We start from the raw sequence: 24,526 nt of genomic DNA, 5'->3' as shown, positions 1-24,526 counted from the left end.
CCCCCCCCCCCCCCCCCCGGCCCCCAGCCACAACCCGCCCTATCACATCTACCCCTGGCAAAGGTGAGTGAGCTCCTACCGGGGCTGTGCCAGCCCAACAAACACCCTCCCTGGGAAAAGCAAAACAGCTTCCCCTGTCCAAACACGTGCTTTCTAATTAGCTTTACCAAGAGGCTGCTCTGCAAGTCTGTCATTAGTTTGAACGCCGGAGTCTGCTGTAAATCTGACGAGGTCAACAATTTACGCCCTCATGACGAAATGAGAATTAGCTTGTTGTTGCCTGTTTTAAACAACAAATAAAATAAGAAAAGGGGCACAGCTACAAGCTCTCCTGAACAAAGGAAAGCCTGCTGAAGCCAGCAGCTCCCTTCTCCCATGGGGGCATGCTGCACACCGGGCTTAGGTTTTGCCAGAGAGGGAGCACAGCATTTGTTATAGGAAAACACAGGAGAGAGGCCAGCAGGCATATAAAACAGTGTGAGCTGGCTACCTTTTAGATACTGCAGACTTTAAAGGGTGTAGTTATGTCAGGTCAGAGTCTGACCTCAAGCACACCACTCTCAGCCAAGAGCAGCTCCAGACACCAAAGCATGGCAGCATCTCCCTCCCCTCCGATGCTGGGCTGTGGGTTACGAGACCTGCTGACAGCTTCCAAACCAGACATTGTTCTCCTTTCATTTTCTAAAAGGCAGATTTCTTAGGGGGGGTGGGGGGGAGGAAGAGGTTACAAAGCTACCCCAAAAACAAGGAAGACAGAAAAATAGCCTTTTAATTTTTTTTTATTTTTTTTGGTAACAAGCTGTGAGCAACAAAAGTTTTGTTCCTCCTTCTTTCTCATAACTCCACTGTCCTCTGCTGTCTGACTCATTACCACCTGTACTTGTTTGGTTTCTAAGGTTGGGAAGCTGGGGACAATTTGATGAGCAGTAAGCACATTTTTATAGCTGCAGAATTAGGATGCTGTACGGGAGGCAGTCCTGCTCCCATCAAAGGTTGTGGCTTCTCAGTGTCATTACCATGCACATGTACTGTCAGCTCTGCCACAGTGACCTGATGCAGGCAAGAATAAGGGTTTCCCTGGCCGTTTGGTCCTTTGACACCTGCTGTTTTGGCACAAGGCAGCATCTGCAGTTCTGTGCTTTAACCTGTCCTCCTGTGCCTTTGCCTCAGCCCAGCAGCTTTTGACCTCTCACTGGAGGGAAAAACATTGCAGCTTGTAGCTCCGTAGTGTTGCTGAACTCTTCTGCCACCTGGGAGAGCCTGGCTGGAAACAGAACCAGCACCGGGGGCGCTGGGTCCTCCTCCACCCCCCGCCTCCGACCTGCTTGCGTGACACTTTGGAGGTGATGAGTGTCACCTCGCCTCGTGCCTGCTTCCTGTGCGGTGGTGGCAGGGTTAACCTCACTGTTGTCTTATATGGTCATTTGAATCCCCTGACGCTTCCTCAGAGGGCCAAAAATAATCTGGAGCTGAGTGAGCAGCTGAATCCAGTGCAGAGCAAGCTGTGGCCATCTGCTTTTATTCAAAGCCCTGACCGGCAGGCTTTCTCACTCTGTCTCTGTGGATGTGTGTCTCTGTTTCTGCCTCAACATGACCTGTTTCTCCTATTCGGAGTATTTCTCTTTATTTCATTCATGTCATCGCCACTCCAGATTGGCGGCCCAGCAGAGAGGCCGTGCTCAGCCGTCCAGCGCAGGGGCAGCCTGGGGGGTCAGGCGAAGGTACGACGGCAGCCTCTTCAGCACATCCCAGCCCGTGTAAGTGCCTCCCTCTCCCTCTCCTGCTTTCCCCCGCAGTCACAACAAGCCTTGCTACCCACTCTTCCCCTGAACCAGCTCTTCTGGGCAGTGATGGTGTCAAGTGGTGGGAAATGGTGGTGTTCATCTGCAGGAGTTCATGAACTGCTTAGAGGGGTCTTGCTGATTCCTGCACCGCACGCTCTCTGCCTTCCCGCTCCTCCTTCTGACCTTCCAGCTGCCCCAGATCGTGCCCAGGCTCTTGCGGGTGACCCACCTCAAACTTCCCTTGTTCTCTTCTCCCTCTTCATCCCTCTCCATCCCTCCACTGCGCGTGTCCTGGGGACGCCAGGTCATTCGGTAGCTCTGAGGTGACAAGAACAGCAGAAAGGGTGCCTGCACTGTGGTTTATTTATACAGGCTGGCTCCTGCATCAACACAGTAGATGAGGCAGGCAGGTGCTGATAGTAACTGCATTGCTATTAAGTTCGCAGTTAAACAGTGGGGCAGAGTGGGGGGGTAAAGAAACATTTTATTGCAGTATATAAAGAGGGTGAGAAAGTCTAGTCCTTCAAAGTAAATATTTTATAAATGTTCCCAAGATGTTGTGCCTCTTCCCAGCAATACCTGCACTGTTCTGCCACACTGAGAAGGGCTGCTGGTGAGCAATACCACATCTTAACCTGCCCAAGGAGGAAACCAACTTGACTGACTTTGATCCTCCTGACCACGTTTTGCTGTTGGCAGAGAATAAATAAGCTTAGGTGAACACAGTCATGGATGCGGAAAGCAGACAGGCAAGGGGCTGGCTCAAGCTCTGCCCCGAGCCTGTGTGTAGCGGCAATGTCTGGACCATGATGGGTTTATCACAGCTCTCTGAGAGGGAGAGTAGGTGCAGGCACCTCCTTTAGCTATCCGATGAAGACAGGAAAGTGTTGCAGGCACCAGTTCTTTGTATCCTGCAGAAAAGTCTTCCCTGCCTTTTTTATCTACCCATATCAAATCTACTCTGTTTTGTCCATCTTACAAGTCCTACCCTGGATGCACAATTGCAGTGACTACCCCTCCACCACTATTCTTTTCAACCCTCACCCAGCTCTACAGTCTTCCCCCCCTCACCCTGGCTGATCCAAGCTTTGTCCCTGGCTCTCCACTGACATTGCCCTCCCTGACCTATGTGAAAACCTCTTTATGCTGAAACAGAAACCCTCTCTCATCCCTGTCACCTGCCATCTCCCCTTGGCCACGCTGAAATCGCATCCTCTCATTAAGTGCTTTGCACACTTGCATGCTTCTCTCCTGCTCTGGGTGCGATGAGTGGAGGACAGGCTGTTCTTCTGAATCACAAAGTTTAATAGAGTTCAGTCCACAAGAAGGCTGATAAGCTAGCCCTCATCTTCTGCCAGGTGAGAGCAAAAATGTGGCTGGGAAGCCACAGGAGGGCACAATGGCATGACTATTTTACAGCTCTGGCCTCAGAGCCAGGAAGGGATGATAGTCAGCTTCACCCAGGGAGATGTTGTACCTTCATGCTGCCTGCACCTCATCAGGCTGCCAGGAAAAGATAGAGCTTCCTGAACCCTTCTGTGCTCCACTGAACCTCTTCTGCAGTGCTCAGAATTGACCCCACCACACAGCTCTTCTGCAATAAGTATTTATTATCTTGGCTACTGGTCTTTGAAATGCAGTAATTCTTTTGATTCTCCTACAAGGTTTAGATTTCATTAAATCTTCAGGCTTCCTCCATAGTTCTAATAGTCATTTTTTCTATATCTGACAAAAAACAGGCAGCAGAATGTGTTGGTTTTTTATAACAGCGAAGTATGAGCCAGGCAGAAAACAAGGATTTCACATGGAGATTCATTAAACTTTCTGTACTGATCTGGAATTTGCTTGGCTAAAGCATCTACAGCCCAGTCCAGCAAACCCCCTCATCTTACTCAGGAATCATTTAAGGTCAAGGAGCCCGACAGAAGTTTGATTCATTCAACATCTGAGGGCTTAAGCAGAATTGTAACTGATTCTTCACACATTTTTAACCCTACCACAGACATGAGGTACCCTCTGCTTTCACTGAGGTCTCGGCTAACGTGATTCCCCTTACATTTCTGTGTGCCAGCCCCATGCTCAGACTTCTGCCGTGGCCCCCCTGGCACGCAGTAACTTGTTAAGCGCTGGTAACTCTATCGTGTGCCTGAATCCCGGGGTTGCAATGAGCAGCCCTGCATGTGTAACATGAACCATTGCACAGAACAACAGATGGCTTCATGGCTTCAGCAGCCTTGTGCCAGGGGCTTTAAAGATGAAGATCCTCCACCTCCTCCTCCTCTCCCAGCCAAACATGGCAATTGTTACTGCTAACTGACTTCAACAAGAGGCTCAATTTCAAACGCCTATGTAAAAATCTATTATCCATACAAGACTAGTAAATTTAGCTTTAGTCCCCAGGATACTCTGAATACTACAGAGATGCAGGAGTGTCCCTGGCACCTCAGCCCAGCAGTTATCAGAAGGTCAGTCGATTCCTCCTGGGTGGGCTGTGGCCAAGAAGGTAGTTGCCTGCTCTAGCTGTTATCTTCTCAGGCAAAACGCCTGGCTTTGTGTCCCATATCTCCCCCCATTCCAGTGTTGCTATTTTTGTGACTCGCTGTCTTGAAATCACTGCTTAAGCTACAGAGAAGGAGTAAGTATCACTAAGTACTTTTTCACCTGGGAAACAGTCTGTTTTCCCATTCCTTGGCACACACGTGTTCACCTGCTTCTGCTCCAGGCCCTGAGCTTATCCTCAGAGAAGCAGCTTGGTGACATTTCTTGCAGTCCCAATATCAGTGTTTGTGGGACAGATTGGGTGCCTCTGGGCAAACTGAAATTAATGATGCTTCTGTGAGTTTCAGGCTCATGATCTGTCCAGTCTCTGCAAGGGAATAAAATCCAGTGCTGCTCCTCTAACCTCCTCTAAATGCAGAGGTTGTACCAATGATCTACTTTTTGAGGACTCCTGTGCTGAGCTACCCGTATTTTTCAATCTCTGATCTCACTCTATTGTGGCATTTTAGACCTTCTGTCATAACCAGAGTTTCTAGTTGTTCCCGTCATCACTGCCCTGCACAACCTTCATCACATGCTGTATTCCTACCCTGGAAATACATCTCCCTGAGACTGAGACACGCACCTCCTTCCCCGTCACTCCGCCTTTAAGGCTGCAAGATATTCTCTTCAGAGTTAGTTCAAACCACAAATTCTCCTATGTTTTCAACATTCTCTTGTTGTCTCTCTCTGAAAATATAGTCCACGTTCATTCATGGCAAGTCCCCATTAGAACTGGAAAAACGCTTCTTCCTTTGCGGTGTTTGCTGTCCTGGAGCTTAGCCATCCGGTGCATCACAATATGGAAGCAGGGGCTGCCTTCTCCCCACAGCTCAGCAGGGGCACGAGCAGGTGGTAGGCACACTGAACACTGGACGGCACAGCACAGCAAAGCACCCTGCCCAGAGCCACTGCCTGCCACGGGCAAGGATCCTGCCTGCATCGGCTGAGGGTACCAGCTCCCTGCCTCTGCCCTGCTACCAGCAGCCCTGGCCAGGGTGGAAGGAGGGAGGCAGGCCCTGCTGCAGGCACTACGGAGTAGTGGCGTGGTGACCGTTAGGCAGCGTTGTGACTCCTGCTGCGCAGGGAGACCCACAGCAGGTCTCACTGTTGCTCTGCAGAAGGACCAGTATGCCCCAGTCAGCCCTGCTCTGCAGTTGTTCTTACAGACCTCGGAAAAATGGGTTGCTGCCTGGGCTGTGCAGAATGCTTGCTTGGCAAAGGGAAGGCTTGTCAGAGCAAAGCTCGCTTGTAGGCTGCTCATTGTGTCTCGTTTCTGGGTGGCATGAAGAACACTTCATACTTTTTGTAGATTTTCACAGTGAGCCTCTTCCTGAAAGCTTCAGAATTATGTAACATCAAAAAAAGTTGACTTTCACATTTTGGGTTTGGTGTTTTGTTTTGGTTTTTTTTTGCTGATAAACACTGAAATATTACTTTAACACTTTTCAGTGATTCTACACATTTCAATAACTTTCTACTCCAAAGAGGCTTTAAAATATTCCCTCCCTTCCAAGTATTTTTCATTCGTTTTACTCTATGTGCCTAGAAGTTACTTGGCCCTGTGGAGCCTGACAGTGGTTTGCTGGGTTGAAATGGACTGTAACACAAACTGCTTCACAGCTTGGCACCAGATCCCAGCTGAGGTTCCAGAAGCCCCTGACTGTTGCAGTTACTTGGGGAACTGCTGACTTGGCTAAGAGGTTTGCAGGAGTGGACTTGCCAACAAAGCTAATGGGTCTGCTCCCAAGCAGGCTTTTAAAGACCAGATTTTCATGCCTTACTGGGACACCGAAGACACATTTTTGAAAGTCTATAATGTCTGAAGTGGTTATAATTTCTGAAAATTTGAGTATTCACTGCTGAAATGACAGCTGTGGATCTCTGGGGTATGGTCACAAAGGGCAGCTCAGAATTTAATTTGGGTGGATATAATTTTTTTAATCCACTTTGGCTGAAGAAAGGACAGCCCAGACCACCACTGTAATGTTCAAATAATTTAACCTGAGGTCTCCCTTCTTCATAACTGGTCCAGCTAACTTCTGAAAACAGGCTTGTGCAAGAGAAACAGGAAGTATGTTTAAAATACAAGAAAAAGATTTATTGAGAAATTCTGCTTTAGGGCAAATCAAAGTTAAAATACTCATCAGAGATGAACAGCAGCAATTCTCTTCAAAGTTGATCTTGTTTAAGAGATTTCAGGACAGATGGGGAAACACTCTTTATCAGCGAGTGTAGTGAGAGGACAAGGAGTAATGGTTATAAGCTGAAAGAGGGTAGATTTAGACCAGACATTAGTAAGACATTTTTCACTATGAGGGTGGTAAGGCACTGGAACAGGTTGCTCAGAGAAGCTGTGGATGCCCCATCCCTGGAGGTGTTCAAGGCCAGGCTGGATGAGGCTTTGAGCAACCTGGTCTAGTGGAGGGTGTCCCTGCTCATGGCAGGGGGGTTGGAACTTGATGATCTTTAAGGTCCTTTCCAACCCAAACCATTCTATGGTTCTATGATTCTATGAAACACCTTGCCACATGGAGGAGCGATGCTCATGGTGGTGTACAGAGCATGGGTAGCCTCCCCCAGCTCCAGATATCTAAAATACGAATTATTTTGTCAGAGATCAGTCACACATACATTTTTCCTACACTCTGAGGAAAGAGATCAGCACCTCCAGCCAGTGATTCTTGTGAATGGCCAAATCAGAGCAGAGAAGTTTTACCTCCACAGGCCAGGTAACAAGACACCTTAGGGCCACAAATACTTATTATATAGGCCGTAGGGCTTCACTATTTCAGCCAAATGATACAGCGATGTTGCTGAAAAAAAAGCTTCTCAGTAATGAATGAAGCAGTAATCAGGTTTTAATCTTGTTTTAAAGACAACTTGACCCTGTTGTGGCAGCAATCAAGGACGGAGATGAAAAAGCAGTATGTAACATGATGAAATCAGGAAAAGACCTTTCTAAACCTAATAAGGATGGCTGGATGCCACTTCATGAAGCTGCATACTATGGCCAAGTGGGTTGCCTGAAGCTGTTGCAAAAAGGTCAGTGAAATTAAAACTAATTAATTACAAAAGGGAGAAGAAGAATATGAATAAACTAAAAAGCAGAGTCACCAGCAGCCCAATCCTTGCCCAGGACCGTGTGTGAAGTTTTTTTTTCAACTCTCCGAGTGTAAATTAATTGCATCTTCTCTTTGAGAACAGGTTTCCAGACTGAAGCCTCTAAAAGTTAGGATTTTCATGAGAAAATTATATCTGGAGGGATCTTGCCAAGCCCTGGATTTCTCCTAGTAAAGCCTTATAGCTGAGCTCTCAGCTGTTGTGAGCTGCTTGGCTACCACAGCTGATGGCAATTACCCCATTTCCCACTAGCTGGAGATCCAGCCCAGTACCTCTTTGCTGGTGCTTGAAGGTGGTTAACTACTATAGTTTGTTTTCAAACTACTACTGAAGAGCAGTTACTCAGCAGCTTTTTACGTCACTAGTGGTGGTAGCTAAACCAGTGACTGATTTAGATACTCAATCTGAGTTTTAGTAACTTTATAGTGTCTTTTTAACTTACTTTTCTTATGGAAAAGGAAAAGAAAAGAAATAAACAACTAAAACTAACCTAAAACTCCGAGGATTTTGAAAGGTGGTGGTGATGCAGATACTTGTGTACTTACTGCATGCTATAATGACTTCGGGCTTGCCGTTTATTCACAGCATACCCTGGCACAATTGACCAGCGCACACTCAATGAGGAGACAGCTCTCTACCTGGCCACCAGCCGGGGCAACCTGGACTGCCTGCTCACCCTGCTGCAGGCTGGGGCCGAGCCCGACATCTCCAACAAGGCCAGAGAAACACCACTCTACAAAGGTGAGTGGCTGTGTTTCCAAGGGTGCTGAGCTCTTCTGGCACCACCAAGTGCTCTTGCAATGTGGGGCTGAAACTCAGCAATTAGCTCCCATTTTGCACCTTCCTCCAGCAGTCCTGGATCTCCTGTGTCTGACCTGCCATGCCACAGCCTCTCTTCTCATCCAGATCAGGAACAGGGTCAGTGGCTGCCCTGCGGGGTGCAGGCTGCAGCATGGTGCTGAGGGTGGGGTGTGTGGGGCTTAGTGGGGCCCTAAGCACAGGGTGTCTGCACAATTTCCCAAACTTAGGGAAAGCAGAAATCTGGATAGTACAGGAGGACATATGTTTTTCTAAACAGTAGGACCTAAGTAGCTGTCAGAGGTGGGAGTACAGTAACTGCAGACACGCCAGTGATTCATACACTGTGTGGGCCAGGGCAGGCTGGGTGCTATGGGAGATGTATGCAGTTATAAACAACTCAGTGAGGTAGATAAAGTGTTTAACATGGAGATGTAACTTTGCTGCTGGTCAGAGAGAACACTTTCCTTAGTAGAACAGCATTACATTCATGATATCATAAAGATTCAGAGAAGATGATCTCTCACACCTTTGTGTCCCTTCCCCTTTCGTTGACTGCTCCTGTCATGGCTATTTTTAGCGCTGTAAAACATTAGAAAGCACATATTACTGCTTTCAACAGTAATATTGCCTCCAATTTGGGATACTTGACATTAGAGCTGCTCAGTTTAAAATGCAGTTTAAAATTTCACATTTTTCAAATTTTAATTTAAGAAATTTTAAATTTTAGTTTTAAAATTCTGGCTTATAGTCAGCTAAAGGAAAGCTGCTCAACTGCTCATTAAACACATAGTAGTGGTGCTAGTAGTAGTACTCGTAGTAATAATAACAACAATAATATGAAAGCACCTTTTAGCCAGAGAAAACCTGCTATTAAGTATGTGCTAGTGTTGATGCAAAGATCTTATCTATCCTCCAGCAAAAAAGGAGTGAAAAAGCTATCTTAACAAATTATTCGTCCCTACTATGAAACCAAATTGAACTCTGCAGAGCTATGCATAGGTAATTATAGCAGTACCTAATCAGATAGTTGCTTTCAGTACATGTTAAGTGACACCTGTGTATGGGAGAGGAAGCCATGGCAATGTCCCAAGGGAAGAATAAAAACCAAAAGGCAGGACCTCTGTGAGAAAAAGACACTATTCTTTCAAAGAAAAAACCAAGTGCTACGGAATGTGCTGGCCTCTCTTTCTGCACATTGTACAACAAATGCTAATTGGGGCTGTAAAGTGGCTGCTTATTCTAGGTACCTTTGGTTTGGGGTCCCACAGTAAAAGTGTGTAGGAAGCCTCATGATTTGGAATTCAAAAAACAATGGAACAAATTGGCAGAACAAAAATCAACAAAATACTATTCATTATCAAGGAAAGACCTTTAGCTCAGGATGGTTCTGAACTATGCATTGTTGCAGGCTGAGAGAGTGCTACTGACTCACACCATTATTGTTTTTGAAGGATCATTTTCTGGCCACTGGTGGTTTGACCTGTTTTATTTTCTCGTCTATATAGAGCTTTATCTACAGTCCAGGGCAATAAGATAGTTTGCACAGAATTTGGAAAGATCATGTGATTTCTGTAACACATTTGTTTTTCATAAATTATCTCCCGCACCTTGTCAACTCCCTGTGTCACTGTGGTGTCCAGTTAGTACAGATGTGCTGGGCTGGATTCCCCTCGGTACTAGGCTTGGCACAAGTGCTGCACAGGACACAGCCTCCTCTAGTTCCTGGATGAAGATTCGCTTCACTTTCACATCCTTTACAAGCCCCAGACAGTGTCATTTATCAACAGCCTTGGCCCTCATATTGACCTAGATGGATTTTTGTCTTACTCACTATGGCCTAGTTGTATTATAGTGCCTTATGCTACATGAAATGGACACCACAACACCCAGAATCTTTTCAAAAGCCTGTCCTAGTCACTTCCCTTTTTTCCAAAACAGCCTGTGAGCGCAAGAACGCAGAGGCCGCAAGACTCCTGGTACAGTACAATGCTGATACCAACCATCGCTGCAATCGAGGATGGACTGCTCTCCATGAGGCTGTCTCCCGAAATGACCTGGAGATTATTGATATCCTTGTGAAAGGGGGTGCCAAGGTTGAGTCTGCAAACGCCTATGGGATCACTTCCTTATTTGTGGCAGCTGAGAGTGGGCAGTTGGAAGCTTTGAGATACCTGGCAAAATGTGGTGAGTACAGTTTTGCCATTACGTGCCTTTACTAATTTCAGTCTTAATATTTCAAAGTTCCCATTAATTCTCCCTGGCTCAGTTTTTCTCTCTCTAAAGGCAAGACCTACACTGCAGAGGTGCTGAAACCCTGTTGCTCCAGATGGCTGAATTGTGTAGGGTCTTTCAGAGAGCATGGTCTAGACACGTGTGCTTCTTCAGCATTCATTCATGGTCACCTACTTTGGGAAAGCAATATGGTGCTCTATAGTTGTACTGCCTGATGGCTTTCAAAACCCATATTGCTGTACACATGTAACCTAAGATCCAATCAGTCATAAAAGAAAACTGTAGGTGGTAATAGACGGCAGAAATTGATCATTTGCCAACTCCATCTGCTCATGAACATGTGCAGTGATGGGCAAGGTTAGCTCTCCTCTGCTCCTGCTGAAAATAGATAAAGTACTATTGTATAGTTAATGGATTTACACCAAGGAGAAGCAGACTCACTCTCCCCATGTCTATATGTTCAAACATTCACAGAGTGAATTTGATTCTAGTTTACACTAAACCCAACTTTTACTGCTCCACTCATGTAAAACAGCTTTACAATAAGCACAACATACTTTACTACTATTCTGAGGCATATTTTATTTACACTGTGGGCTAATATCTTCAATGTAGGTAAGAGTTGGGTCCTGCACTTATGAAACAAGACCTAAACAGTGATGAGGATTAAAAAAAAAACGTTTGAAGCAGTTAGTATGGCTAAGCAAGATACAAAATTTGGGGAACAAAAATGTGTTCTTGCTGTCTAGATAGCATTGTCAAGTCAGTTAGTCCATCATACTGCCTACGATTTTAGAAACTAAGCCAGAATGTGATTTGTGTTTCAACTTAGATAGACTTCCTTAACGTTCAATTTTGAGAAAAATACACAGGAGAAAATACAATTGATTCAAGCCATGAAAAGCTCCTCTGAGAATTCCAGGAATGATATCACTGCATTGTTTACAATGAGCAGTGTTCATCATAAAAAGGGTTTCTTTTTCATTTCTTTTTTATTAGAAACGTAGCCCTGTGTTATGTTTTGTCACTGCAATTCTCCTGATGTTTCCAGCTACAATATCTCCAAAGGGCCAAACACAACACAGATGTTTCAGTTTGGGGTGAGAGCACAGGGAAATGTTCTCTTTGGCAGGGAGTTTTCATGATCAAATGGGAGACTGATTGCCTTCTTTATTGAAGTCAAGAAGCAAAACTCCAGTGAACTGTCATTCCCATTTAAGATACACATAGAGCAGCCGAAACCTAGGCTTTCAGGCCTTAAGTAGCTAGCACAGAAGCAGCTAGATTACAAATTGTTTGTGGGCAAAAAGTAGTAGGTCTTGGTTTATTATTGCATGTTGTTTATTAAACCCAGCACATGCTTGTACTCAGGAAAAATACCCCAAATAATCTGGTAGATCATTAATAATATTTGTCTTTTTTTTGGTAAAACTTACCATTGGGGGCCCACCTTGAACCATCATAAAATGAAGAGATACAGCCTCAGGTGCTAAGTTTTGAAATGAAATATTCTTTGACTGACGCATGACCAAATAGAAGTTGATTGAAATTGTTGCTCGGTACCATGCAGATATCATGTTACAGAGTCTTATTTTAGCCTGGATATGTACTAAAATTAAAATATAGTATAAATGTACTTATAGTGTGAATATATAGAGTATAAATAATATGTATAAATATAAATAAATACATATCATACACAGATAACCATAGAATTTTGGAGAACACTTATTGAGATCATCTAGTCCAAATTCCTGCTCAGGAATAGTGTATATTGTGTAAACACACAAATACTAATGGAATTATTGTGTCTAAAGAAAGGCCATGCTATATAAAGAACAGCACATTTTAAAGCTTTTTGCCTTTAAGGTACAGCTGAAAGGAGCCTGGATTCGTGATTGGAAGGTAATGGTTGCCACACACGTTAAACTGTTCTTCATAAAATTAACATAATCTTAAAAGCCAGTGGAAATCTATGATCTGTGTATAACTGATATGATTGTATCACCTGTGATATGACCTCATTCACACCCCCATCCAGCACATTTTGTAGCTCCAGTGTCATGGAGATGTACATGTTCATTCAAAATACGTTCTTTTAATCTGATTTTAACCTTTTGGTGCTACAAAGATTTTCTTCCTTCCTAGGTGCTGATATAAATACTCAAGCTAGTGATAATGCCTCTGCTCTTTATGAAGCCTGTAAAAATGGACACATACCTATTGTGGAGTTTCTTTTGTCCCAAGGAGCAGATGCTAACAAAGCCAACAAGGATGGCCTCTTACCTCTTCACATAGCAGCCAAAAAAGGAATCTGCGAGTAAGTTCTAGTTCATTTCATAGTTTTATCTTTAGATCTAACTCCGAGCCTTGCAAGCAAGGGAGCTGCCCATTGAGAACTGGGCTTTCCGCAGAGCTCAGGTTGGAAATTATAAGCTAAAGAGTGTGTTTGCGGTTTGGGATGGGATTAGCAGTAGTGTGGTGTGCAATATTCCTTTAGCTTTGCCAAGATATCACCTATTACAGCTAAATCACCTCATACATCTTGGAAGTGTATTAAACTGAGCTCCACAAATTATGCTTGAGATTGAATACAAAAGTGTTGGGGGCTAGTCCTCAATAGCTATTGCAGCATAGTTTGCAATGATTTTCCTACATGAGCCCATTGCGATTCTTCTGCACATGCAGAACATGCTGCATTCATCTCTGGTGTGTTCAGGTTTTACTAACAATAATTCAGATGCTGACAGCGGGAAGTGGTTAAGTGAATCTCTTGGGCATTAGTAAGATAGATTGTTGCTAGAATATGGTGTCCACTTCTGGTATCCTCCCTTTCAAAAACTTTTCAGGAAATTGGAAAGGCTTCAGAAGAGAAATACAAGAATTACTCACGGTCTGGAAAATATACTTATTAGTGAGCAATTAAATGACTCTTAAATGTAACAGACAAATGCATAAAAAGACACAGTGATTTGTTTCTGAAATTAAATGTGTTTGGGATAGAGCAGAGCACATTCTTTAAACAGTGAGAAAAGTAACTAATAGAAAAAATAACCAACAATTGGGTAGAATTACCAGTCCTCTGAAGCAGAGGTGTTTATAGGAAGAGGAGAAACTCTATAGCCTGTGATAGAGCATATCAATCTAGAAGATGCTGTCTAGGGACGAGATAGTTGCACTGTTATGTAAATAGTGTTTACTTAGCTCTTTCAAGACCTGGGACATTGCAGCATGCTTCTGAGCTGGAACTCCTTAGCATTTATTTCTGATCCTAGGGAAAGTTTTAGCTCCTGCCTTTAACCCCTTGCTGCTGGAAGGGTGAGTGGCTTACAGCTATTTTTGCGAAACATGGTAGCATCTTGCAGTGACAGACCCTTGTGGTGACTGTAGTGGACTCTTCTGACTACCACAGTTTCTATCAAAATCCTTTCAGCAATAGTCAAAGGAGAGAGTATATCCAACTGCACAGACTGTTTCTGGCTAGTAAAGCTATCTTTGCAGAAAACTGCTAGAGTGGATTCTCATGTATTTCACAATATCTGAAGAACGAAAACTTTGACAGCACTACACCTTCCCATACCATCTTTTATCCTAGCATTTAGGTTTGCTTGGTAATCCAAATTAAGCTTCTTGAATCACTTTGATACACCTGAGGATATTCACTTCGTGTAGTTGCAGGAGGCCTGCTTCTTTGTGCAAGCTGTGTATTCTAGAGGGAAGCCCAGTGTGAATTTATGTAATGGGTTTATACACTTACAGTATGTACATGAATGCCATGCATAGACTAATGCAGGCATGATTCAAAATTTTCTCCGGGGTTTGAGTTACAAAGACATTTTCTTGAAAACAAACACATTTCAGATGAGCAATGTGCCAAAGACAGAACCCAGCTCCAGTTGCTCACTTTCAAAAAAGTTCATCTGAAAATACAGGAAGTTGATCTGAATCCAATTTGTATAGAGTCTGGACCAGCTCTCTGAACCTTTTCCTCCCCACAGCAGTTCCACACCCAGACCTGAAAAGAAATTTACAAGGAGATTCTGCAACCTGAGTCCATCTCCATGTTATGAAAGAAAGGGCCTGATTCAGATCTGACATCTATTATTCCCAACACCCAGCAGCATAAATGAGACCAGAATTCACCCCAAACTCTGAGTTCTTTCACTTGTAAAAGACTGAGCACAAATTTTTGTGCACAACGGCTGCAAACTAACTGCAAAGTAAAGAAAAAAGATCTTCTCTTATAAATATTTATCTAAATGACAAAGCTCTAGCCCAATTGGCTGATAATTCTTAATACCTTTGGCATTCAGTAAAATAACACCCTTCACGGTGACCTCTCATTGTATTCCTGCAGTTTTAATACGTAATTCTGCAGGAATTCCACACTTCAACTTTTTGCCAGAGCACAAAGGCTTCCTCCCATCAAAAAGCCAAGAATGTGGTCCCAAGGCTCAACTAGCAACTCTTGTTGCTTGGTGTTTGTTTATTTTAAATGACACCTTGTCAATACTGACCTGAAATTCATAAGGTTCATTTCATCCACTGTAGGACAATGGCAAGCAGTCATTTAACTCCTTCCCCCCCCCGCCCAGAACCAAGATGCTGAGAAGGAAAGACTTTTTAAAGTGTGTGCAGATTTATTAAGTAAATACAAGTCATTAAACTCTTGGCACACTCATACTAAGGATGTTCTGCCTCCTCCTCTATATAATTTCTAACAAGCAAATCACAGAAGCAGGTGTCAGGGAGAAGGGGAAACTCAGCATTATTTCAAAAGCTTAGCCCTGTGACAGACATGGGATGTGCTCTGGCTTTTGTGGCCTTGGCTGCCTTCAGCTGAGCTGCCTTCTTCCTCTAGACAGACAGGAAAGACTGCAGAGGTGGAGGCACCATATTACTGAACCAACCCCCTTTGAAGGACAGGGAAGAAAGACAAGTTCAAGCTACAAAATTAAATTCTGATACAAATCTGGTGCTTCCTGCTTTTTCTCACAAAATAAACCTGGAGTACAGGGAGTGTATTGCGATATGGGACATGTCAGCATTTGGATGCAGAGCTCCAGTAGGGCACCGCTGTGGTGAGGTTCAGGTTCCCCTTGCAGACAGAAATGATGCAGTGTCTCTTTAACTCAGATGTGAAGAGCTGGCTGAAGCACGTATGCTGGAGGGAAGGAACAAAACAGACCCTTAAATCTTCAAAACAGTTGACCATGGGATGACTAATGTTGGTGGTTGGCATGGTGTCCTCGCAGTGCTCTGTGCCCTTTTTGTTGTTATGGTTCTTATAGAACATTTGCTAATGGTGGGAAGTTGCCAGTGCACCAGCACCCAAACCTCCTGCTCCTTGGTGAGTGTCACAGTGCTGGAAGATTAGTGAGGCTGCTTGTAGAAAAAAATACAAACAAAACCAACAAAACATGTACTTAATTTCCAAGCATATTTACATAATTAAACAAGTTTTTTTTATTTAAAAATGAGATGCAGAACTAACTTGGAGACATCAACAGTCCATCGTGTGAATGGGAACATAATCCTGTAAAGTGTTGTGCATCTTCAACTCTCATTTCAGCTCCTGGGAATGTTGGAGGCTCATGTCTTTCACAGGAACATTTAGCGCATCACAAAGGTTTTCCTGAGATTAGCACTTATATTTGTCTTAGTTCATTATGTAAATATATGTTTGAGGGCCCAATGTGGGATCCAGCCATTACAGTCAATCTGAAGATATGCAGCATTTTAAAGGAGACACACTACATGGCAGGAAATTGAGCTTTGCGTATTTGTGCGTTAGAAGAGCTGTTGACTGCTAGATAGAGGAGTCAGCATGGGAAAGAGGTGTGCTTAGCTTGCTGGCTCCCACAAGTTCCTTTTTTAGTTATCCCTCTCTCCACAGGCATTATATAGGGTGTATGGGCATCTCCTGAGACAGGCAGACTCAAGTTGGATGGTCCCTAGTCTCTTTCTGGAAGGAGCTTAAGGTGACCTAGTGCCTTGGCTAAACCACCCAACTTTGTGAGCAGGAAATGAGAGTTTAACCCACGGGGCTGGTTATGCGGCTCCAGTGACACCTATGGAGACATAAAAATGATCACGGATTTGCAACTGTAGGGGTCCTGTACGTCATATATTTGAAGGTCACATTACGTAATGAGAGCAGCTTGATTTATGTTGCTGCATTTAAGGCCACATCACACTTTCCAATAGCAATCTCTAATTACTGGGGTTTAGGACTTGGCTGTACATTTTTTTCTCTCTGGGCTAAAGCATGGAAATCCACCTAGAAAATATTTTTATATCTTTTTCTATCCTTTCCTAATTGTCTTTTTGGCTCCCCGTGATCTGGGATGGACGTTGATAGCCCCATGGATTTGCCACAGCCAAAAGCCACTCAGTGAGGGCCTCCAGGATGGGGATCAATCCAGGGTAATAACTGAATTGTAAAATCTGGTAGAGAGGCCTGGAAACCAAATATGTAGTTTATCCTAGCTCAGTCCTGGTGGGGAAGGTTTGCTTTTACCTCCCTTCTCCTCTCAAGCCTCTTGCTGTGGCTGTGACCCATGAGGCCTACCGACACCTTGTGTTGGTGCCCTTCTCCACTGAGCAATAAAGCAATCCTGATGGAGGTGGGGAGATACAGCCTCTCTGTCAGCGTTTCAGGCCAGAGAATGTGCGCCTGTTCTTCCAGCCCTACCCATAGCGCAATGATGAAGGTGCAGAAGGTCTAGGAAATCCTGGCTGGGTGTCAGCCATTTGAGCTGTGGCAACTAAGAGAGTCACAACAGAGTAGGGTGCCAGTATGTCATCTCTTATATCATAACTACCCCAATAGCTGCCATTACCTCACTGAAACTGAGTGATAATTTAAAAAAAAAAAACAAGTGTTCCTCCATGAAAAAGGGGATCACACAACTCACATTTTTGACAAGGTGGGAGCACAGGGAGTTGTTGACAGCTTTCAAGTTCACGACCTGGTTTCTCAGAGAGAGTTGTTCCTCTGCCTGAGTTAGCAGGCACTCTCTTATTGTTACAACCATATAGCTACTATTTGCTGTATGGTTGTAGATCCCCTAGATCCCCTACAGCTCCCTGGTGTTCACTGACCCTCCACCCGGCAGGATTGTCTCCATGCTGATCCCCGTGACCAGTCGCACCCGCGTCAAGCGCAGTGGCATCAGCCCCCTGCACTTAGCAGCTGAACGCAACAATGATGACATCTTGGAAGAGCTGATCGATGCTGGCTATGATGTCAACACCGTCCTCTCCAACGAACGGTCCTGCCTTTATGAGGACAGACGCACCACCCCCCTCTATTTTGCTGTTTTTAACAACAACATCTATGCCACAGAACTCCTGCTGCAAGCTGGAGCTAACCCCAATGTTGACCTCATCAACCCATTACTCATCTCCATCCGCCATGGCTGCCTGAAGACCATGAAACTGCTCCTTGACCATGGAGCAAACATTGATGCATATATATCAAGCCATCCCACTGCATTTCCAGCTACCATCATGTTTTCAATGAAGTATCTTTCCGTGCTGAAATATCTCCTGGATCTGGGCTGTGATGCAGGTTCCTGTTTTGAGTGTCAGTACGGAAATGGCCCACATCCTGCATTAAATTACAGACGGGACAGACTTAATGATCCTCAGCTGCCCAAGGAGCCAGCTGTAGTACAGGTAAGCACTGCCTAGTCTACCTACAGTGTCTCTGGAAACCTCTCCTACCATGTATGTTGACTAATGATTTTGTTCTCCCAATTTTCCTGTGAGAGAAGATGCCTTTATTCCTACTTTGTTCACAGAAAAAAAAGGCTCAGTAAGAGCCTGTGACTGTTCAAAGTCCATGTTCAATGACAGCAGGAGGGTACAAAACAGCCCCTGTGGCCCTAGCTTGAATTTGCAGTGAATTATGGCCATCTTGACAGACTTGCCATCAGGTCTAAAGTGTTCTTTTCCACTGGACCGGAGGTGCCAGAAGTGAAGCATGTTTTCTTGACAGGCAGTGTCATATGGGCAGTAGAAACCTACTTGCTTTATTTGCTCTGCAAGGTTTCTCTTGTCTGATACAGAATTCAAGCTCCTGGTTAAGTTTAAATTGTCTAGTGATTCACTCTATGATGGTAAATTAGTGAATGTAAATAGTTGCAACTTCGGAGTCTGCTGGATAAGCAGCCCTGGAGAGATCATTAATCACTACATTAGTTATATGACTCTGCATTATAGTTAAAGTTTTCAAAAGAGATTAGGAGATTTAGATCCATAATTTTGTATTTTCAAAGCCACTTACAGTTTTAGATGTCCATGTTTCACATGTGTATCTTTGTAGTCCTTCCAAAAGTGCAGCTGGATTCATCTTCCACTGGGCTGGAATTGGACTCTCAGTCCCTTAAAGGACGTTGCAGAATCTCAGATTACACATATTTTTTTCTGATCTCCAATCAAAATTTGCTGTCCTTCAACATGCAGCACAACAAAGAAATCTCAGCACAACAGTCTTTCTGTTTTGCAAAGAATCAGGGAAGAAATAAATCAGCTTCCATGTAGTTTAAGTGTAGCTTTGAGGGATTCAGAAAAAAGTGTCCTTTAGCCCAAAAAGATGGTCACCAATAAATGCTCCTTGGTTGTAGAAAGAATAAAGGAAAACATTAAATGATCCTAGGAAATCTTGATCTTTTTATCAGTCATGTCTTCCAAAAGACTTTACTCTCCAGTAACATGTCTGGGAAGCAAGCAAACAGTAAGAAATCTTAGAAGGAGAATTGTAAAAGTCCATCAAAGCAATCCCTTATCCCAAACAGAGCTGTCTTCTTATTGAGAGTGTTTGTCACAGCAAAATTTCCCCAGGACACCACATTTTTGTCAAAGAAAAAATACATCAAGTCTAGCTCTTGAACCATGATATGGTAGCACGTAGAGTGAACAGAGGGCTGGAATTCCGAGGCAAGGAGAGAGGGTTTGTCTGTAGCCCTCTAGGATCCTAGCCACTGAAAACCAGTTCTGTTTTTACTTATTTAAGCAAATTATTTCCCTATGGATCTCACCTAAAGCTACTTTTACTGCCTAACAAAATATTAGGTCACTCACAAACAGTCATGGCCTCAAAGGTCAGACCACATGAGGCAGAGGAAGCAAAAGCTGTGTAAAATCATGTGCATGCCTAGAGAGAGACCGGTGAGGACAAATGCATACAGAGAAAAAGCAATCCCTTCCCTCTAATGTTATTTTAAATTTGCTTCTTACTGCTAGGAATTTGGCTAATAAAAGTAAAGCTTGTGTGGTGTAGCTTCATTACATAGTTGTGATATGGTTTGCATTCTGAAATATAGAGGACCTTATGAAACTATAGCCTCCTCTACATAAAAGATGTGCATTTTTTATTTTCTGCTGTCAGATTATGTAAGGACAATAAATCTGAATTAATAGTCTTTATACAGCAAAGACTATGAACTACTGGAAGTGGATTTGAAAAATACATAACTATAAATCATTACTGTTGCTACTAAATTAATGTGTCCTGGTGACAGTGAACGCAGAAAAATGGTTGCTGTCTCACTCCAGATTTCCAGAATTGTACTGTCAAAACCATGAACGTGGGGAGTGAAGTATCCTACTGCCGCGAGAGGGCATTCAGGGGCCTCCCAAGACTGCAGGCTCAGAGTCACTTTGTCCCTGAGTAATCCCATTGCCTGTAGTTGCAGGTTTGCATTATTTTGTTTTGTTTTCCTGTGCTTCTTTTTTTCTGCATCACTTTTTGGAACATTTTTACTCCAGAAAATGTTTTTGTAGACTGACCTTGTGAATAGAGAGAAAAAGGTAGGCAATATCTGTAGTACAGACAAGAGGAGGAGAGCAGAAAATCCAGTGTTTTATTGTCCCACGTGTCCTCATTTAAACTCTGACAAAGTGGAGTTACTGCTTAGAGATGGTAGTGCAGATCCCCTGTTTGCATGTCCTGTGGGTAACTGCATGGCAGTGGTGTATACACTGGAGGACAGACAGAAATACTAAACTGAACTTCCTATAAGCGATCCAGGTAGGAAACTGAGGGTTGTTCGCTGGGATCCTTCTGACATTACTGTGTCTAATTTTCCTGGGAAACATTACATGGTGATTCTCAGTGAGAAAAAAAAAAAGTCAGAAGCATAGTAAACACCTCTGTAAATGCTCTCACTTTGAATAAAACAGCCTTACAATTTTCTACAGCTTTATTCTTTCCTAGGTGAGCTAATATAATTTTATTTCTGCATAATAGTATCCATACAAGACTAATGCATTTTGAGTTAGGGCTAATGCATATATAATCAAACGTGATGTAGTTACAGGAGTTTAAACTGAAAGAGGTTTAAGCTGGTGCATTTTCTTTCCTGTTTGGGGTGGGCTTGGAAGGTGCCTGCAAAAGGTCTGAGTGACTAAGCTGACGGATGGTGCTTAAACCACCATCATTCAATTGGGTTTGACCACATGCCCGAGTTGTTATCCACACATTGTGATTTAATTCATCTTAAATTTTCTGACTGCTCACGTGCTGATAAGTCCACAGGTATCTTCATTGTATGCAGCACCCTACCGGAGATAGATGAAGCTGTCTGGTATAATATACATCTTTGGATTAAAGTGGGAAGAGAAGTCAGTACTTTTTTGAAATGAGACAGCTTAAAGTCAGGTCCTTATGTGCATACTTCAGTGCCTCCATAAGCAGCCTTCCATGCAACAGCTCTGAGTAGTCTACAGCTCAAACTGGGGGCAACAGAAGATTTGCCTGACCCAGGACTGAGAAAGGAGGATGCTTCTGCTCTGTATCAGGCCCAAGATAGTTCTCCCATGGGCAAGTGAAACTGCCTGGGATTCATCTCTGCAGAGATTTCCCCACACTTGTTTCTAGTGGGATGTTTGGTCCCCAAAAGCTGCAGTGGGTTCACCAGAAGAAGGAGGTGCTGTCCTCTGCCATCTCCCTTTTTCCCTAAGCCTCCTTTGTGAACTGTTGCCCCACAGAGCCCTTCACAAGAAAGGGAAGGGACACAGCACACTGGATCACTGAGCCCTGGACTGCATGGATCTTTCAGCAGCTCCCTTACTGGCTTTTGGCAAAGCTGTGAGCACTCCTCTACCCTGATGTTTCTGTGAAAGCAGGACCTTAGAACCTTGTGAACAATTCAGCATCCTTTCCATGCTCCGGAGTTAGGACTCCACCAGGGTTTTGTGTCCTCCTGTGGTTGTAAAGAGGGCATTCTGCCCTCAGTTGCAAAAAAAGAGGCTTTAGTTGAAGTTTTTCTGAGGGGAAACTGGTAATTGCCCTCACAGCTGGTAGAAGGGTGGGACCACCAATGCAGTTGGGGCCGTTGTTGTTGTTACAGTTTCCATGGGTGCACTCATGTCCTACTGACTGTAGTCAACCTGTTTTTCCTTGAAGTTTTGTGAAATGGTGTCTACTCCAGAGATGAGTCGCTGGGCCGGGCCGATCATCGATGTTCTCCTGGATTATGTGGGTAACGTGCAGCTCTGTTCTCGGCTCAAGGAGCATATCGACAGCTATGAGGACTGGTCTGTCATTAAAGAAAAAGCAGGTATGGTCACCAAGGGGAGAATCTGGGACAAATAGCCCCACTGTTGGATTCAGTCACCATCTCCTCTTAGTATTCATCCCTTAAACTTGATAGGATTTCCCTGCTGAGACTGAATTACATTTTGGACCAGGTGTGAGGCACTAGAAATCGCTGGAGTGTCATTGCCTCTGTGATGTTAAAAGTACACCAGCTGTGGACCTCACTGACTGGGAATGAGCACTGCCAGTGCAGGAAGAGACACTGGCTGCACCTGGGGTGCAGTCAGATCAGGGCAGATGGGCAGCATGACCATCTCCACAGCAGCCTAGCAGGCACCAGTGGCCTTTAAAGCCTTTGCTAATATTCTGCTGTCCTAAATATCCTTTCCCTCAGGATCCGTAGTCTTTCATAGATATTATAAGAATTAGTTTTCTGCCACCAAGCTAAATTTGGTACATATTACATTTTTTTTTCAGTGGGAAGGCTGAGTACTGTGAAGCAGCTTGTTTAATCCTCCTAGAAAACCCATTGCTAAGGCTGAGATGGGGTACAGCATCCCATCCTCCAGCCCCACTTCCTTCCCCTATGTCACGCCTCAGAATAGATGGGCTCCCACCAATGCCAGACACATCAACCCTCCATTACAGAAACGCCCCCTTTTTCCATTCCTCCTCCTCGTATTTTCCTCTTGCCACTGACCTGGTCAAGCTGAGCTATCCCTCTCAAGTTTAAACCTGTTCTGCTCATGTTTCTGATCTGCCTGTCTTTCAGAGCCCCCACGGCCTCTTTCCCATCTTTGCCGCATCAAGGTACGAAACCTGGTTGGAAGAAATCGCATCAAACTTCTTGACACCTTGCCTCTCCCAGACAGACTGATTCGATACTTACAGCATGATTACACACAGTGACCCCAGGCACACTGGACATGCAGCGGCTTCCCGGCATGGCACGCAGCGTCATCAGCATGACGAAGGCGCACATAGTGCACGGCCGGGAGGAATTGCTGCTGGCTTGGTCAAGCACCCTCCAATGACTAACATAAGAGAAATATGCTTCTGAAGCATGAGTGAGAAGAAAATTAAGGAGTTGGAGAGCTAAACATAGGACTGTTGTTAGGTTTTCCAAGAGAAAACAGATATGATTCACCTCCAAGCTTGGTCTGCAAAGAACAAGAAATGGAAACCAACACTGAAAAATTAATAGTGCTGAAGCAAGTGTCAGTGAGGAATTGAAAGGTATCCTGGGGCTGTGGTGGAGCTTAGCATGTTTGCTGTGATCACCATTCAGAAATTGTCAAGAGTCAACATATTTGAGAAAACAATCACATTTTCTTCACTGACTGAGATTTTTATTTTTGTTTCTATTCTATTTTTTTTGACTTCTGCTAAGTGTGCTCGTTGCTAATTTCTGATACTTTGACACCATCATGCTAACACTTTTGCTTTCATTTTTTTGGACCTTTGTTATTGAGTAGAGTACTTGATTTCTGAACATACAAAGCTCAAAAATTTTTAATAGATTAAAATCCAGAAATTCTGATTCCTTTAAAAGTCAAAGGAAGGTTTATTTATGAAGGATCTAAGAATTGTATTTGTACATAGTAAATACAGTTCATGTTGTATTACATTTGCAATAAGAAGCAGGTGAAATTCTGCTTGAGAGAATTTCCTAGACCAGGTATTTGAAAGCAACGCTGAGGTCTTTTTTGGTTTTGGTTTTGGTTTTTTTGGCAAATTAGTAGTAGCTGCACTGTAACTACTAGCTTTATCCTGTCATGAAGCTGGTGTCAGAACAGAATAAAGCTAGAGGAACACGACCAGAAAGTGATGTGGAGGAAAGAAGCAAGGTACATAGGAAGAGGCAACGCTACTAAACTAACTTTATCTGTTGCTCCCTAGAAGATCTTGTCCCTATAGAACCAAGCCTCTCTTACCTCCTTGAGCCTCTGTGGCTACAATACCATCACTGGAAGAAAAGAGACATTATTTCAAAAATATGAAAGTCGGACTTTGAGATTAATAAAAATGAATCTTTATTCCGGTGCCTAAACAAGTTGCTTTTACCAGGTGTAGTTCCACTTAAGGCAATGGGACCACATTTGGTGTAAAATATTACTGAGGCAGAATATAAGTCTTAGGATTTAGCCCTGAATTTCTGTTAGCTCCCCTTGACACTGATGAAAGTTATTATCTCAGCTTCTTTGAAAATTATGTCACCTATTTACAGCTCAGATCCACAACTGATTTATGGCAGCTTAACAAGTTACCATCTATCAGCTGAACTACTATAATTGTCCATGAAATTCTTTTATTGAAGTTTTTAACAAGTCACATTCCCTCACAGCTGGGGAGGTTGAGGAGCCCATGAACAGTTACTGGAAGTGACTACAGCTCAGTTAGCAGGTGTGACTTGCTGAGCCATTGATTTGATGAGAACCTCATTCTTGACTAGGCACCTAAGTAAGGATGGAAGAGCCTAAATTTGGAACTATGTCTTTGCAGA

General features: G+C 43.8%; 1 protein-coding gene across 2 annotated transcripts in view; it reads left to right on the top strand.

Annotated features, from left to right (window-relative positions):
* Nucleotides 1–22,932, top strand: part of ASB2 (ankyrin repeat and SOCS box containing 2) — a 23,132-nt gene extending 200 nt beyond the window's left edge. Inside the window, exons 1-9 of one of the 2 annotated variants that reach the window (XM_010076105.1) lie at nucleotides 1–63; nucleotides 1,653–1,757; nucleotides 7,201–7,367; nucleotides 8,031–8,186; nucleotides 10,185–10,430; nucleotides 12,627–12,798; nucleotides 17,597–18,158; nucleotides 21,892–22,045; nucleotides 22,796–22,932. The exon at nucleotides 1–63 is cut by the window's left edge and continues 200 nt beyond it. In XM_010076105.1, coding sequence (XP_010074407.1) covers nucleotides 1–63; nucleotides 1,653–1,757; nucleotides 7,201–7,367; nucleotides 8,031–8,186; nucleotides 10,185–10,430; nucleotides 12,627–12,798; nucleotides 17,597–18,158; nucleotides 21,892–22,045; nucleotides 22,796–22,932 — 1,762 coding nt within the window. The remainder of the gene's footprint in view (nucleotides 64–1,652; nucleotides 1,758–7,200; nucleotides 7,368–8,030; nucleotides 8,187–10,184; nucleotides 10,431–12,626; nucleotides 12,799–17,596; nucleotides 18,159–21,891; nucleotides 22,046–22,795) is intronic. The other variant, XM_010076106.1, reaches the window with a different exon arrangement.
* The last annotated feature ends 1,594 nt before the right edge of the window (nucleotides 22,933–24,526 follow it).

This window comes from Pterocles gutturalis, unplaced genomic scaffold (assembly GCF_000699245.1).
Source record: "Pterocles gutturalis isolate BGI_N339 unplaced genomic scaffold, ASM69924v1 scaffold12678, whole genome shotgun sequence".
Classification (NCBI taxonomy): Eukaryota; Metazoa; Chordata; class Aves; order Pterocliformes; family Pteroclidae; genus Pterocles; species Pterocles gutturalis.
The sequence above is the reverse complement of the archived record's forward strand: the minus strand, read 5'-3'. Positions and strand labels throughout refer to the sequence as shown.